The 17,846-nt window shown below is 41.4% G+C and overlaps 1 protein-coding gene across 1 annotated transcript in view; it reads right to left on the bottom strand.

Annotated features, from left to right (window-relative positions):
* Window positions 1–3,798: 3,798 nt before the first annotated feature.
* The window catches only part of LOC120920058 (cytoglobin-1-like), a 38,529-nt gene continuing 24,481 nt past the window's right edge, over window positions 3,799–17,846 (bottom strand). The window contains exons 4-7 of the mRNA XM_040331973.1: window positions 15,685–15,765; window positions 13,373–13,455; window positions 11,962–12,074; window positions 3,799–3,812 (exon numbers count right to left, since the gene is read on the bottom strand). Of these exons, the coding sequence (XP_040187907.1) occupies window positions 3,799–3,812; window positions 11,962–12,074; window positions 13,373–13,455; window positions 15,685–15,765 (291 nt within the window). The remainder of the gene's footprint in view (window positions 3,813–11,961; window positions 12,075–13,372; window positions 13,456–15,684; window positions 15,766–17,846) is intronic.

The raw sequence follows: 17,846 nt of genomic DNA, 5'->3' as shown, positions 1-17,846 counted from the left end.
AGTACAGATACCAGAAACTCTGAGTGTGTGTATGTGTGAGTGCACTGTGGAGGGATTGCATTTCTCGGGGTACTTTGTGAGGCCTGCTTACATGTTAGAACTATAGGATCACCCTGGCTGTGACCTACTGGGACTGGAAGTTAGGTTGGAGTTTATGTAATCGATTCATGACAGACATTTGTTATGTTTAGTTGTCCTGACTTCTACAGTGCATGGCTTCTGTCTAGGGGAGTTGTCTTTGTCCTGGTGCCATTTTTAAATGGAAACCTAGTACACAGAAAGCGGACGGTATTCGTTCTCGGCACGCTGGCGGTGGTGCTATTGGCTCGCACAGCAGCCGGGGACGGTGAATGTGAAAAAAGAAAAATCTTGTGCCAAATTAATTATACTAAATAAATACTTAATTAATTAAGTGACTTACTAAGTGAAGCTGCTCCCTAAAAAATTACAGAATACTGAATTTCCATAGAATGTGATATAGAGTGAGGGGCGCTAAATTAAATAATGGATTAAGTGTCACAATGAGATTACAGTGATGTACAGTCTAGCCGTATACACACATCTATGTGAAATATAAACAACAGATGATTGCAATAATATCCCTATATACAATTGTGCCAAATATTGTGAAATTATATAGTTAACCAACAGAAGAACTATAGTGCACAATCCTGAAACTGGAAAATGTCCAAGTGCAAAATTGCAAATATTAAAGTCCCAGGTCAATGGGTTATGTGCAACGTGCTCATAAATCTTCAAACAACCAAAGTGCGAGAAAGGGGTGATCCGCCTTCACCTATAGGTCACCAGGGCTAATAATAGATGATATAGGTGAAGGCGGATCACCCCTTTCTCGCACTTTGGTTGTTTGAAGATTTATGAGCACGTTGCACATTGCACTTTAACCCATTGACCTGGGACTTTAATATTTGCAATTTTGCACTTGGACATTTTCCAGTTTCAGGATTGTGCACTATAGTTCTTCTGTTGGTTAACTATATAATTGGGCACTCAAAGAGTACGTACAGTACGTGCTTGTGCCCAGCCGTGCCATTCTGCTGACGTATATGTGCAGGAGGCGGTCCTTAAGTGGTTAATATTCCAAAAAAAGTGACAACAAATTACAACTTCAAAAACTCCCCATGCATCTTACTAAATACCTCAGACTGTCTGCTTTCAAAAAAGGGGTAGTTTGGGGGGTATTTGTACTGTCCTGGCATTTAAGGGCCGCAAGAAATGAGATAGGGTGTCAGTACATCAGGATTGATCAATTTTTAAATGTATACAGTATACCTGGCATGGATTGATAAATGTATTATATGTATGTAGGCACCACATTTTTTTTCTCAGTGATATTATAATCATCATTGTTTTTTTGGCACATTTGAACACATTTTATCTTAAAAAAAAAAAAAAATGCAGGTTTAAGATTACTGTACAATTGGCATAAGAGGTTGCAGGGTATGTTGAAGATTAGGCTCAGTTTTGGGGATAGAATTTAATCTGGGTTTAGGGGTCATTACCTTTTGCGTAGTTCCTAAAGCCAATCAAACCCTTTTTTGTTACTGTATTTCAGCAAGAATGTATAGCTATAATAAGTATGGGGCTCTTTTAGTTTTTCCCACTGCTAAGTGTTACAATGCCATGCGCTGCAAGCACATAGGAGAGTCAGACCACACTACTTTTGGAAACTCTCTGCAACCACATAGCATGGCACTTTTGTAACATGCGATACGATGAAGGCACATGCACTGCGTTTGTGACCTGTGCTTGGTGTATCATTAAACTCATACTAAAGTCTTGTGTTTTTTTTAAGTTAAAAATACTTACTTGCCCTATGTAGTGGTTTTGCACAGAGCAACCTGGACCCTCCTCTTCTAGGGTCCCTCTTCAGTGCTCCTGGCCCCTCCTGTTAAGTGCCCTCACAGCAAGCAGCTTGCTATGGGGGCACCCAATCGGAGCCACCGCTCCTTGTGTGCATTCAGACACAGAGCCATGGCCCGGCCCCCTTTCTTTCATTGGCTGACTGACTTTGATTGACAGCAGCAGGAGCCAATGGCGCCACGCTGCTGTCTCAGCCAATGAGAAAGGGAGTCCCGGGCAGCAGAGACACTCCTGCAACATTGCTGGCTCTATATGGGGCTCAGGTACAATAAGTATGAAGTCCCTCTAGGACGAAACGCGTAGGGATTGGTTTTTACCATTTCACATTCTGCCCCTTTTATATATATTTTGTGATCACTTAATGTATACCTTGGTTTTATTCAAATAAAACCTATATATTTTTTGACCTGCACCATTGGGGCTGCGTTTTTCTTCTCTCCCCCACATGTTGTTTGGAGTTTTCTTTTTCCACCTCATCTCACCCCTCAAGGGGTTCATCATTATCCCTCCATATCCTTTTGAGAGCGGACATCTTGGGATAATCAGGAGATCATTCTGAGACACCGTGCATCCATGGCCCTCCACTAAGGATTAATTCCATCTTCGTTTCAGTTCGAGGAAGCCGAGCAGATTGTGCCCCGTGAGTGTTCATGCCTTAGTGATTTGCTGTCGCTCACAGGCAGATCCACGTTTTCTGGTAAGCACATTTCTATCGTCATTTAGAAAGTTATATTCTGTCTTTGAGGATCCACGTGGTCATTCTACCATCTATTCATCTCACCAGTTTTGGATGGACTTTCTAATGTTATTATTTTTTCGTTTGTGTTCATTACAGCACCAGTTTATTTTCTCACTGCACCACTCTTTGTTTGTTTTTGGTGCTTCATCACTGTTTCAGTACAGTGACTATTGATTTAGCACTTACCTAGAGAAATCATTGTCCCTATGGTACCACAGCGCAACATCTTTTTCTCACATCACTGTTCAATATTTGTCATATTGTAGTGTAGCTGCTTTAGTTTAATTTGTTTCTGGTTAGCGCAATATTTCCCCCCCTTTTTTTACATTAAATAAGGGACAAAAAAATAAAGTCCGAACGCAACTAAAGCTTTATAAGAAGCAATTTTTTTATTAATTAAAAAAAAAAGTTTAAATGCGTATTAAACCCAAAAGTAAAAATGTATTATATTGCAGCTTAGCAATTCTTTGATGTGGTGGCTACATTGTTTTTTTTATTTTCTCACCAGATGAAAGCTTGCTTTCTTTTATTTTCACCAGGTGATCCTGCCAGTAATAGGGTATTTGAAAAGTGGATGTGGATACGGGTCTTAAACCTGTACAGGAAATTCCATATTATATATTCAAATGCAAACGGTGTAGTTCACCAAGTAAACGGTGACTAAGTTGGAGTAATTAGTCCAAATAACATAAAAAGTGACTAGTGTTCCAATTTATAAAATAAATATAAAGTGACAATGAGTATGCAACCTTACTATAGTGCTCCAAAAATCATTCAAAAGTCATGTGTTCATAATATAGATTCTTAAAGTGTTACTAAACCCAGTAATATGAGAATAGGTAATCTGCCCCACAATGCCCACAGCTTATAAATCTTTTTACATTAAAATACTGCCACTATATACGTGTAGCGCTACCCCCTCAGGAGTCGCTGATTGTTTTGGGATCTACTCTCTTTTGCTTGGCTCACCCCTATTTAACTGGCTCGAACCCTCCCTTGACACATCAGAAATTTGGTGGGTGTATTGTGACCTCTGCTTGGCCGGGGTCACAATAGCAGGCATACAACATGCGATGACAATGTAACAACAGTATTACCTGCTTTTATGGATTGTCCCTCCAGGTGAGAAAAATACACTCCACACAGTCAATATATTTAAACCAAAAAGGATAAGTTTACTTTTTGTAGACTAGAGAAAGCAAACATGGGTTTGAAACACAAATGAACAACTGTTATGCAATGACACAATATGATCCTGCAAGGGACCTTGTGGAAATCAGTAAATAATGATAATGAAAAAACTTAAGCTAAAGAATGGTACCATTCAGTTAAACTAATATAGACAGTCTATGCCCGTGAGCTCCCTCTAGCGAGCAGTCCTGCAGAACAGCTAAAGAACGTCTCGAGACTAAAGTCCACGTTGCGGCCGGTTGGTGCACGTTAGGTTTATAATCCGCAAGTGGTAAACGATAAATGGAAGTTGATCAAACAAAGTATCCTGAACAGCAACGTTGGTGAACTGATCACCCGTTAGCGTCGGTCACTTCTGTATAATAACTATGAAGTTAGAGAGCCTCTAAGTTTCAGCTAGAGGCCACACATGTGTCTCCGACCTGTAAGGTGGCACTAGGGTGTCTGTCTAAAAGGGAGAGTTTGAAGTTGAGCATGTGCCCTCTCACCCGACAGGCCCGATCCACCTGAGTTCTTCTCAAAAGGCGCGTTGGTAGATCACTGCTCCACAGCACAAGGATCCCGGCATCAGGTTCACCACTGTTTCAGTTGTCAGCTGGGTGGCCGCTCCGATCTCCGGGAACACGAGCTAGGTACAGTGGTCTTACTTCCTTCCAGATGACTGGTCTCTCGGAGGACATAGGCCCAGGCTTCAGGCCTAGTAGTATGGCTGCTCCGCAGAGGAGAAGATGCAGGTCCCGAGAGAGATCAGCCCCTCCCTTTCCTTAAGTAACCTCCCCCATAAGTCTGTGCGGAGGTGTCACATGTTCTGATAATGCAGGGCATTGTGGGATGTGTAGTCAGTTTCTCCTAAGAGTCAATGGAGTCCATATCTCCCGCTACTTGCAGTCCCACGATGCATAACTTCTTAGATCCAACTGAGAGAGGAACTTACCAAACACTGGCACATCCTACGTGAGGATTCTATCCTCAGTAAGTATGTGGATGATCGCCCAGAAATGGTATTTAGACGTTCTGCATCGCTCAGAGACCAGCTTACATGCAGTCACTATGCCCCCAGTAGGCGAGGACCACCAATAGACAGGGGCATGTCTAGGTGCGGACACTGTGCATTTTGTCAATATGTAGTGACAGGCAGAGAATTTACCTTACCGAATGGTGAAATATTTTTACCCAAGTTCAAAGCCGATTGTAACACCATGGGTGTAGTGTACCTTATGTCGTGTTTATGTGGCGTGTATTATGTCGGGAAAACTATACGACCATTACGTCAACGAATAAGAGACCACGTATACTATTCCGCTAGTGGAAAAATTCTAACACCTGTCAGTCGACATCTGGACCTATACCACCGGTTCGATACATCCTCCGCCTCTTTCTTGGTCCTAGCTGTGATTACACGCGATCCAAGAGGAGGCGATTGGGATAAAAAGATCCTACAAAGTGAAACGAAGTGGATTGAAAGATTGAATGCCACCCAACCCCCAGGAATTAATGAACTCCAAACATATAAGTCATTCCTGTAGTTTACCACAGTGCTAATTCTATGGCAGACACTCATTTCACTCTAACCTTCAAAATAGATAGTCTATTAGAACCTATCTAACAATAATTTTGCCTGCACAATCTCAGGTGTTTTTTTCTGAACTCTGCCGCTATATTAGAATGCAACCATAATATGATTCTGCTCCCCCCCTCCGCAGTGCACTTCTCTGTGATATGCAATGTACTTTGTCAGGTATTATCCTACTTTGTCCCCTTTTCTTTCTCTGCTGCCTTTTCTCTTTAGTTTTCACACTCCCTTATCTTCTTATAGGTATTTACAAATGTTAAGATATAATTGTATTTGAAAGTATTGAAGATGCTTATACTACCTATACATGTCTTGCTAAACAAGGTAGAATGAATTCATGGCCACTTTAACCTTGTACTGGATTGTGGCGTGCTACTATGCACAATATACGTTTGTTTCTTATTGTTTCCTTTTTTTAGGATTGATCACTGAAATTTTATCTATGACTCTGGTTGCCACTGTTGTTGGGATTGGTGCGTTTTTTGGGGTTCAATGGGGGGGTTGTGTACGGCCAGATAACCACAGCATATTCTTATGCTGTGGGACATTAGGGGATGGATGAAGCTCTTCGGCCCGATCGGTATTCATGCTGATGGTTTTGCCATCGGATGTGTGCGGTGTTGGTTCGACACGCCCCATCTGCGGGACGTGTGCTTGCACTCCTCCCCTTCCACGAAGAACGGCCCTGTGACTGACGCCTTTGGCAGGCGTCATCTGACGCCCATGGAGCGTTGCAGACAGGTGATTGGCTCTCGTGGTCTATGGCCGGAACACGTGATGCGGAAGTCCCATCCGCACACGTGATCGGAGACATGCACGCTTATAATGGAGCAGGATGCCCAGGAAGTCAGACGTTTGCTCCCATACGAGACATTAGGCGAACCCTGACGTGGTGAGTACCCTTGTATAGGCTTCTATCTGGTAGCTGTGACTGGCATTATTCTCTATATTGGGCCGGCCCTCACTCAGAATGTCTCCCTTGTTTGTCCATTTTTTCTAAATAGATACCCTTTCATACCACCACAGCTGTGCTTTAAATGGTCTGTTCCTCACAAGCTTGGGATATTCTCCTAACTCTTATGGGAACATTTCCCCCTCATTTACACATATGCAGCATACATACATGATCCTGCATTTCTTCCTAATTCTGGACTAGCCCTGCATTTGCTGTGTCTCATACATCTGGGCATGTATATATGGGTCTCTGAATTGGGGACTTTATCTGTACTTATGCGATAGAATAGCCTTATCATCTTATTAGTATTTTTTACCTTTTACTCTATTAGGTTTATACACCAGCCTATATCTGTCTTGAAAATATACATCTATATCCACTTTGAAACCTGGAACTTGTTACTCCATTGATCCAGAGTTTCCATTGGAAATTCTACTCTTTCTTATCCATTATCGTGGATGGTAGGTTCATTACACGTTTTATGATATAATCTCGCTTTCGTTTATACACAAAGTGGTTACCTATCACTCCCTACTGGTGGCTTGTGGAGCTTCGCTATCATCTTTCCCTGTCTCTATTATCACTAGCAATATATATATATATATCCTTTTTTTCTTCTGCCTTACTATTTAGGCATACCCGTAACTACTTGCCAACCTTCTATATTGGCGAAGACGGGTCACTATATGGACACATCTGTTTTATTCACACGGGTATGTGGCATGTCCCTACACCTCCCTCACTTGAACCTTTTTCGCACTGTTTGCATGGAAACTTGTGGCAACCTGGGTCATATATTATAGTGCTCTTATGCACAAGAAATACTATTTGTCTCTATTTACAAAACATATAATGATAAATTAAAATCTGAAACCAATAATAGTCTATGTTTTCCTTTCCAGAAAGTTTTTTTTAAGCTCCTGAAGAAGCAGTAACCTGCGAAACATGTAGAGCCTATTTATCAAAAAATGCCAATTGAAGTCTACGTTTGTTCATCAACTGTTGTTGCTGTCCCTTGTGGACTGTTTGGTTTCAGTATAACCCCTCTGGGTTATTAGCATTTTAGAGATATTCTATGCTTACCAATGTTTTTAATGTAGTAAAATATATTTTTTTTATATATTGTTTTTTCTGTACTGTAATTGTTGATTCAATTACCCAGTTTTCTGGGTTTGTATCAATAAATTTTTTTTATACTTTGTGTCAACCATTGGTGCCTATAAAGTCCATTATTCCACCAAATATTAAAATCCTCTACTCATGCTAGGACGTGGCACCGTAGTACCTTAGGACACCCATAGTCCATCCTATGGTTGGTGTTCCTTTATTTTTTTCATTCTTTAACTTCTTAAAGGTATCTTACATATTTACAAGCGTGAGCAAAGTTCCAGCGGGATTCAGGCCTGTCATTAGACTCTGACAGGATGACCCCGCTACATACCTTTTTGGATGATCTGTATACCACGGTTACATGATAAACTGTACAGTTTCTCCAGTGCTGAGTGTTCAGGTAGGAGGAGACTTCCACTGCAGCCTGTATACATGCCCACATGTGTGATGTCAATATCATGTGACCTGGCTAGTTCTGAGAACAAGTAAATGTTCTCTCCAGCATAAAACACACAACTGAGCGTGTTCGGGTCAGCCTGTGTTAGCTGGCCTTCCCCAGATAGACAGTGCAGGATGTGGAGGATCTCTGCATACAGGATAAAACAGCCTTTTTACACAATGTAGAGGATTAATTCCTTAGGTTCCACCGTGAGTATAACATGCAGGCTATGCTGCATATACAGACTGATTTTACTGTTGTGGGTTTAGGAACACTTTAATATAGTGCTGCTATGAAAACGCTTGTTCCTGGTGTTACAACAAGAAGAAATCCACAAATGACATGCGGTGTGTCTCCATTCGTGCTCCCCCTCTTATTGCTTCACTCACCAGAAATCTCTCCCTTCAAAGTGGTAGCCAGCATTCATGGCACCACCTGGCTGTATATAGATATCCTGGACCAACCCAAAAGGTGTCTCTCCTTGTCCTTACTTCTACTGCCCCAGCAGTCTCATACATGCATGGAAATGTCAAAAAACAATCTCCATAGTGTAATTCTGTGATCCACAATTTATTACAAAAAATAGTATTACACTTACATTTGTTTAAATGTCAAACAGCATTAAAAGCAGGAAGTCTGAGACACAACGTGCTCCACAGACCGTGAAACCAAAATAATGCAATGACGCTGTAGCTCTTCCCTACGCATTGCATCACAACATCATTAGTAAGGGTCACCTGTGATCACCTGTAACTCCCTATTCTGGTTCGCTATCTTTGCTCTGGGTGCGAGGAGTCCTACGACCGGTCGGGTAATCTCATAAAGACACTGACACGAGTATCATGTAGCAAGATTACGTTTATTATCCGGCACTTGGTTGGCTTTATTTGCGTATGGGGTGCTCCCCTTGGGATGTACCTCTTTGTGGGCCAGCCAATCATATTACAGTATCTTACAGTATATTTTTATACAAAGTCTGCCTGGAGATAAATGTATTGGCGGGCGGAATGCTCTATTGTTCTGATAGGACGTCATATGACGTCCTGTCATTTAAAGCCTCTAGGGCGCGCGCAGCCGCTGGCGCGCGCCCGTCGCGTCACTGGGAACACAGTGCGCGTGCCCCGCGGCTGCGATGGCCGCCAGGGAACCCGCGATTGCCCAGTAACTGAGCAGGGACGTGGAGCTCTGTGTGTAAACACGGAGCTTCACGTCCTGTCAGGGAGAGAGGAGACCGATCTGTGTCTCTTGTACATAGGGACACAGATCGGTCACCTCCCCCAGTCACCCCCCACAGTTAGAAAACACCCAGGATACACATTTAACCCCTTCCCCGCCCCCTAGTGGTTAACCCCTTCCCTGCCAGTCACATTTATACAGTAATCAATGCATATTTATAGCACTGTTCACTGTATAAATGTGAATGGTCCTAAAAATGTGTCAAAAGTGTCCGATGTGTCCGCTATAATGTCGCAGGCCCGAAAAAAAACGCAGATCGCCGCCATTACTAGTAAAAAAAAAAAAAATCTAAAAAAAAATCATTATGTCCCCTATTTTGTAGACAATATAACTTTTTCGCAAACCAGGTTATTGCGATTTTTTTTTTTACCAAAAATATGTAGAATAATACGTATCGGCCTTAACTGAGAAAAAATTTTTTTTTTTTTTTTAAAAATTGGATATTTATTATAGCAAAAAGTAAAAAATAGTGTTTTTTTTTTAAAGGGTCACTAAAGGAATTTTTTTTTTTTGCTGAAATGACTGTTTACAGGGCATAGAGACATAATAGTTAACTGATTCCTTTTAAAAATGAATAAAAATAGATAAAAAAAAACAATCATATAATGTGCCTGCAGTGTAGTTTCGTTTTTGCTGTTGTTTCCTGGTTCTCTGATGTACAGAGAGCCACTAGAGGGCAGTCAGCCAATAGAGAGCAGTGATACTTTGTCTAAAACTCCTCAGCACCAATCCAGTTTTGTTTTACTCACACCTCCTTGATTAGTGACCACCGTGAGAAATCTCCCAGTACTGTGGTTATCAGGAAACAGGCAACCAGGAAGTGTCCAGAACAGAGAGGATTTACAGCAACATGAAAGCAAAAACGAACAATGAGGACATGAAACCAGGACTGCAGTAAGATAAAGGAAGCTATTTAGCTAAAAAAAAAAATTCCTTTAGTGACCCTTTAAATTGACGCTCTTTTTTTGTTTATAGCCCAAAAAATAAAAAAACGCACAGGCGATCAAATACCACCAAAAGAAAGCTCTATTTGTGGGGAAAAAAAGAACGTAAATTTTGTTTGGGAGCCACGTCGCACGACCGAGCAATTGTCAGTTAAAGCGACGCAGTGCCGGAAGCTAAAATCTCGTCTGGGCAGGAAGGGGGTGTATGTGCACAGTAGGCAAGTGGTTAATGTATGATAAAAGTCTGCCTAGAGATATTGCTAAATAACAGATGAAAATATATCCTAACCATATTAGTACGGTCTATCTTATTTCTTTAAAGTCCATCTTATTTCTATAATTGTCCATAATATTTCACACATGTCTGCAGAATATTAGCGAGTTCATTTCTTTGTAAATAATATTTCACACATTTCTACAGAATATTAGCAAATACTTTTCTTTGTAACGCCTGTGGTTTCTTTTGCTCCTAGCTGCAAGCCTTTAACATTCCTTTTTAACTACGCAGTTTAAAGGGGTTGTAAAGGTAAATGTTTTTTCACATTAATGCATCCTATGCATTAAGGTGAAAAAACATCCGAAGGTACCGCCCCCCCTCCGAACCCACGTTTTACTTACCTGACCCCTCGAAAGTCCCGCACGGGTCCACGTGATCCTCTTCGGTTCCCAGCCTGGCCGTTAATTGGCTAGGCTGGACGGATTGATAGCAGCGCAGCCATTGGCTGGCGCTGCTGTCAATCACAGCAGATGACGCGGCGTGCCGGGGGACGGGGCCGAGTGATACAGTCGGCGGCTATGCCCGCCGTTGTATCACGGGAGCTCGCTCACAAAAGCTTTCCACCATGTGAGCTCGCTCGCATGAAGGTGGAAAGCTTTTGCGAGGAGGAGCCGAGACAGCCGCAGAGCGACCCCAGAAGACAGGGTTAGGGGACACTCTGTGCAAAACGAGCTGCACAGTGGAGGTAAGTATAACATGTTTTTTTAATTTAAAAAAAAAAAGTTTCCCTTTAGTGACCCTTTAAGCCTCGTTGCAAACTTAACATGTAATTTTAAGAGTTCAAAATACTAAGCATAATGCGAATATATATTATAATATAAAGCTGATATGATATCATAAAGGGGTAAACCAGCTTTCCTACCAATTAGGACCGGCGCCATCTTCCTGCACCCTTCGGTTTTTAATTGTTATGGTATCCTAGCAACCCAAGGCACGTGATCCATGCCCATTTTGATGTTACCATTCCAATTTTTTATCTATGAGGAATGTGTATGCTGTATCCTGGCAACTCAGAGACATATGATCGGCAGCCATTTTTTAAACTATGTGATGAAACCATAAAATGCCGTGGCTCTTACCAAAGGTAAGCGTAGCGGGACCATAGCGACCCGGGGGGGGGAACGTCATCAACAGCCATGTAATCAAAACAATGTATACAATATCATAATGACCTGGGATAAACAGACGACTTTTGTTGTAGTTAGTACCAGGGTCATTACATAACCACCTTTATCTTATACAAAAATTACATTTTAAAATAAAAACAATAAAACAGATATAAAAAAAAATATCATTGATCATATATACTTGGTGGTAACATAAAAACCCTGGTACTAACAACAAAAGTTGGCTGTTTAATGTATGATATTGTATACATTAATTTGATTGCATAGCTGTTGTTCACGTTCCCCGAGTCACTATGGTCCCGCTACGCATACCTTGGCTGTGGGCCACGGGCATCGTATGGTTACATCATATACAGGGTGATTAAAAAGTAACTCATTATTTAAAAAATCTTATAATTTTTTTTTTTATCATTATTTTTACAAAAAAAAGAATATGAGAACACACATAACTTGGAGTTTTATTTAAAATTGTGCACCAGCATTCACCTGCAACTTCTGAAGCCGCCTGGCAGGAACTCTTGTGGTATGGCAGAAATAACTTCTCGTAGTCGCCCTTCAAGTTCTTCTGAAGTCCTTGGTTTCGTAGAGTAAACTTGTTCCTTCAAGCAACCCCAAAGAAAAAAGTCACAGGGTGTTAAATCAGGGCTTCTGGCCACTCATGCGGACCACGTTGACCCAACCATCTCCCAGGAAAATGTTCATTCACAAATAATTGCAAAAGGTGGAGAAGCACCATCTTGCATAAAAATCAAGTCTTCAATATTCTCCCAGGTATTGACAACTGGCCAGATTTCATCTTTCAGCATAGTGAGATACCTTTCGGCATTAATGGTATCGGAAAGATAAAAGGACCCACAATCCTATCTGAAGTCATGTCATAGATTAAGAAACATACATGAAAGAATTGAGAAAAAAGTAACTTCATATAAAAAAATTATAAAATAGTTTAAAATAGGGAGTTACTTTTCAATCACCCTGTAGTTTAAAAAATGGCTGCTGATCATGTGTCCCTGAGTTGCCAAGACATGGCATACACATTCCCCATAGATAAACAAGAGACATGGTAACAACAAAATGGCCGCAGGTCACGTGCCTTGGGTTGCTAGAATACCATAACAAATAAAAACTGGAGGGTGCAGTAAGATGGCGCCGCTCCTGGTGACATTGTTGTGACAAAGTGCGTAGGAAGGAGCTACAGCGTCATTGCATCATTTCCAGTTTCAGGGTCTGTGGAGATATTCTGTCCCGGATATTCTGTTTTTAATGCTGTTTGACATTTAAACAAATGTAAGTGCAATACTATCTTTTCTAATAAATTGTGGATTATGGAATTACTCTATGGAGATTGTTTTTTGATATTTCCATGCATGTATGGGACTGCTGGGGTAGTAGAAGTAAGGACAAGGAGAGACACTTTTGGGTTGGTCCAGGATATCCATATACAGCCAGGTGGTGCCATGAATGCTGGCTACCACTTTGAAGGGAGAGATTTCTGGTGAGTGAAGCAATAACAGGGCAAGCCGAGTGGAGGCACCGGGCACACCGCATGTCATATGTGGAATTCTTCTCGTTGCAACACCAGGAACAAGTGTTTTCATAGCAGCACTATATTAAGGATCTAAATTATTGACATATGACTTTTAAATTATTTTTTGAGCACTATAGTAAGGACGCATAACCATTGTCACTTTATATGCTATTTGCACCAATTATTCCTACCTGGAGTCACTGTTTGCATTTGAATATATAATATGGAATTCTCTGTAGTTTTGTATATACAGTTTTTATTAGACATGTATCATTTAAAAGCAGCGCCACATCCACTTTCCAAATACCCTATTCATCTTAACCCTACCTTGGTAGTTAGTAAGAGTGGAGGCAGCAGCTATACACTCACCAATTAAAATCCGTCCATAGCACGTAATCACCGTACACACGATCCATCCTACCAGTAAGTCTCTTATTTTTCAACAGAACAAGCTGTTGTGAAGATGTAGCAGTTAGCGGGTTAAGACAAACCATTTTTTTTTTGTTTTTAAAGTGTATTTTGTCCGTGTATTCGAGAGAGGAGCCGGACTGCAGGAGTTGGGAGTAGGCAGGCCTCCCCCAGAGGCAATGGTGGGTGTGTGGGGGGGTCCTCCCACACAGCCTGCCCTACCTGCTCCGCTTTTAAGCCCAACGGGGCAGAGGGACACCCAAAAGGGAGTGAGAGGATCTAGCCCGCTCAACCAGCCCCGTTAGTCCTTCGCCTCTCTATTTAGAGACCGCATGGTCAAAGTGCGTGCATGTTAACCCAATTTCGAGTGCGTGTAAGTGTGGTGTTTTTTTGTGGGAGGGGGGTGGGCGTACTAAGCGCAGGCTTACCTCGCATAGCACACCCACCGGGAGCCGGGCTGAGACCACCAAACTCAATTCACATGCAGCCGAGACCAGGATCCGAACCCCTAGCTGCAGAGGTGAATGGCTTTGTCAGCGCAGTGCCAATCGCGTTGAGCCACCAAGACAAACCATTTAACACGGACAAGGATGTTTTAGAATGAGCAGCTTTTTGTTCATTTAAGTAAAATATTATCCTAAAGCAATAAAACGGTTGCTGTAAATGCTTAAAAAGTATTACCTAAAGTGTGGCTTCAATTTTGTTTAGGGAATCTAAATCTGCTAATGCATCTAACACTCCCTTCCCCCCAGACAGACAATGCTGCTGTCCAAATGTGTCGCTGGTGCTCCCTCATCCAGAGTGGGGGCACTTTAATACAGGAGGTGTGTTCCTGGCCAGATCACCAGGTGAAAACGCCCCAAAAAATAAAACAAAATCAACAGCCTCATCTAATGCCACGTACGCACAATCGTATTTTCCATCTGAAAAACCTTGGATGGTTTCTCCAACGGAATTCCCCTCAAGCTTGGCTTGCATACACACGGTCACACAAAAGTTCTCTGGACTTTCGACTGTCAAGAACGTGACGTTCAACACTACGACGTTTAATGCTTCCGAGCATGCGTCCAATTGGAATTTTTTCCGTCAGAAAATTTGAGAACCAGCTCTCAAATTTTTGTTGCTGGAAATTCTGACAGGAAAAGTCCGATGGAGCCTACACATGGTCGGAATTTCCGACCAAAAGCTCACATGGGACTTTTCTTGTCGGAAAATCCGACTGTGTGTACGGGGCATAAGAATACGCTGCAATATATTACATTTTTGGTTTTGAGTTCTATACCGCTTAAAGCTGCAGAAATAAAAATTGCCATTGTAAGCATCTCCGTCAATGTTTCTTGGTCCCTTTTCAGTGTAACTGCCACTTTTTCCATGGCCTGTTAAAGCAAGTGGAAAAATAACAGATCCACTGGCAGGATAAGTGGGGTAAGAAAACTATGCTACGGGGGGAACAAAAAACTGCTGGTTTTGAATGCTGTATTATAAGAAATTGTATTTTGTTCACAGTTTCACTTTATTTTAGGGCTGTGGAAATTAACTATTAATTCATCGATTAACATTTTTTTTGATTTGTACTCGCCTCTCCGCCGGCTTCAGGGAGTTCCGTCGGAGATCCGGTGACGTCACGGCCACCGGCGGGGCTTGCCATGTCCATCTGAAGGGCTCCTTTGCTGTGCCTTCATATCTGCATGCCGGCGGAACCTTATTATCTGCCACACGCAAGGGCTGTTACACTTCCCTCTATCACTTCCCTCTATCAACCTGGGATTCTACAACCATCCACTGGGAGTTGTGATAGTTCCCTTCACGGGACATCTACATGCCGACGGACTGATGTTAACTTCTCCTCATCTGGATTCAGCAGTGGTATCATCGTACACATTTTTATACCAGTATCATACTTGGCTACATGTTTTTATGACTGCTTTTGTTACCGTTTGGTATTACTCACACCATTTTTACAGTTTACGTAACTACATCGATTTCATCTCCAGTGCAATATTTATTTTGTTACCTACTTGAAGACTATAAAAAAAGTTTTAATGCTATTCCCATCGAGCACTCCCTTTGTGTTGTTTGTATCCTGCTATCCATTTTTCAGTGGTTGGTAGCTGCACTGGGAATCAGCCTGCAAGGAGGAGATCAGCTAAAAGTAGTTGGATCTGTATGTGCGTTATAATTAATCAAAATTAGTCGATTAATCGATTTAAAAAAAAATCGAACACAAAAATTTTGATCAGTAACAGCCCTACTTTATTTTAATAGATGCTTACCCTCCATGCATTCTCCAACTCTGTTGTCCATTTGTCTTTCAGAAGTGGCTGAATAGCAGACATAAATTCAGCTACTACATACTGTAAAATATGGAATCAAGAATGTCTGGTTTAGAACAACGCAAATCAGTCAGAAAAATATAGCTTTTCTTCATACTACAGTATATAATAAAAAATTGTTAACTAAAGCGGTGCACTGGCAACAATGATGTTCAGGGCAATAACTGATTGCAACCACATTATTGTGCACTAAAATCTGATTGATAAACATTTAAGTGCTACTGCAATTTTCATACTGCCTTTTGTGTTCAAATTAAAGTAGTTTTTATTATGCCATAATGTGGTATGTTAGTGTTTGGCAGTGAAAACCTGGAGCCTGGTAGTTCTTGGTATGGGATTGTATTTTTTATTTTTTTTTGCCGCCCCTTCAGAGCGCATGCGCAGGTGACATATTTGGCAGCATCTCTTGTGAATATCTCCTAAACAGTGCAAGTTTAAGCGGTATTCACTGTACCTACAGGTAAGCTTTATTATAGGTTTACCTGTAGGTAAAGTGAAAAGTGCTTTTGCGCTAAAATGGATCCTAAATGAGTGAATCCACCAAAAATATATAGTGCAGCAAAACCTAATTATGTTTACATGACATAAAACAGGAATATAAATAAATGGTGATTCTGCGCAACATATCACACTAATGGAATAGTGATATCACATAAACAAGATAAATGTAAGAGCTGACAAATAATCAGCATATAGTATTAAATGCAAAGAGAATAGTGAGTCCAAATATAAATATATATATACTCAAATAGTGAATAGTGAGTCCAAAATATATAATATTCATAAGGCGAATGTGCAAAAATATATAAAGAATATTGTGCAAAAAAACCGGAATGGAAGTTCAATCCCAATAGTAAACACAAATCAGCTGTCAGGGCAGATATTCTGAATGCACTGGATGAAGGTGAGCACCAGCTCTATGGTGTGAGTGCACGGCCGTGCGATAGAAGATAAACCAGATCCCTGGCTGAGCTCCCGGGACTCTTACCTCTCAGCCCTCCTAAATGGGCATTGATGTACAGGTCACTCGCAGCCTTCTATGGGTGGTCCCTGATGTTTCCTCTCTTGATCTGATGGATCCTTCCTTAATTGGGACAGATGCTCCTCGAAACCAGATGGATGATGTGGGTTATAAGAGAGAGAGAGAGGGGACTCCCATAGTGAGGTAACGTTTGGTGCAGGTAAAATATGTTTATTGAGGAAAAACCTGCACTTACATTAAAAGAAAAATAAAAGTGCAACGAGGAAACAAACAGGCGGCGTTTGAATCGCCAGCTTACGTCACTCCGGGTGTACGTCCTCCAATTCCTACGCGTTACGACACCACGTGTCTTCGTCTGGGGAAAAAGACGAAGACACGTGGTGTCGTAACGCGTAGGAATTGGAGGACGTACACCCGGAGTGACGTAAGCTGGCGATTCAAACGCCGCCTGTTTGTTTCCTCGTTGCACTTTTATTTTTCTTTTAATGTAAGTGCAGGTTTTTCCTCAATAAACATATTTTACCTGCACCAAACGTTACCTCACTATGGGAGTCCCCTCTCTCTCTCTCTCTTATAACCCACATCATCCATCTGGTTTCGAGGAGCATCTGTCCCAATTAAGGAAGGATCCATCAGATCAAGAGAGGAAACATCAGGGACCACCCATAGAAGGCTGCGAGTGACCTGTACATCAATGCCCATTTAGGAGGGCTGAGAGGTAAGAGTCCCGGGAGCTCAGCCAGGGATCTGGTTTATCTTCTATCGCACGGCCGTGCACTCACACCATAGAGCTGGTGCTCACCTTCATCCAGTGCATTCAGAATATCTGCCCTGACAGCTGATTTGTGTTTACTATTGGGATTGAACTTCCATTCCGGTTTTTTTGCACAATATTCTTTATATATTTTTGCACATTCGCCTTATGAATATTATATATTTTGGACTCACTATTCACTATTTGAGTATATATATATTTATATTTGGACTCACTATTCTCTTTGCATTTAATACTATATGCTGATTATTTGTCAGCTCTTACATTTATCTTGTTTATGTGATATCACTATTCCATTAGTGTGATATGTTGCGCAGAATCACCATTTATTTATATTACCTGTAG

This window comes from Rana temporaria, chromosome 13, assembly GCF_905171775.1.
Source record: "Rana temporaria chromosome 13, aRanTem1.1, whole genome shotgun sequence".
Lineage (NCBI taxonomy): Eukaryota > Metazoa > Chordata > Amphibia > Anura > Ranidae > Rana > Rana temporaria.
The sequence above is the reverse complement of the archived record's forward strand: the minus strand, read 5'-3'. Positions and strand labels throughout refer to the sequence as shown.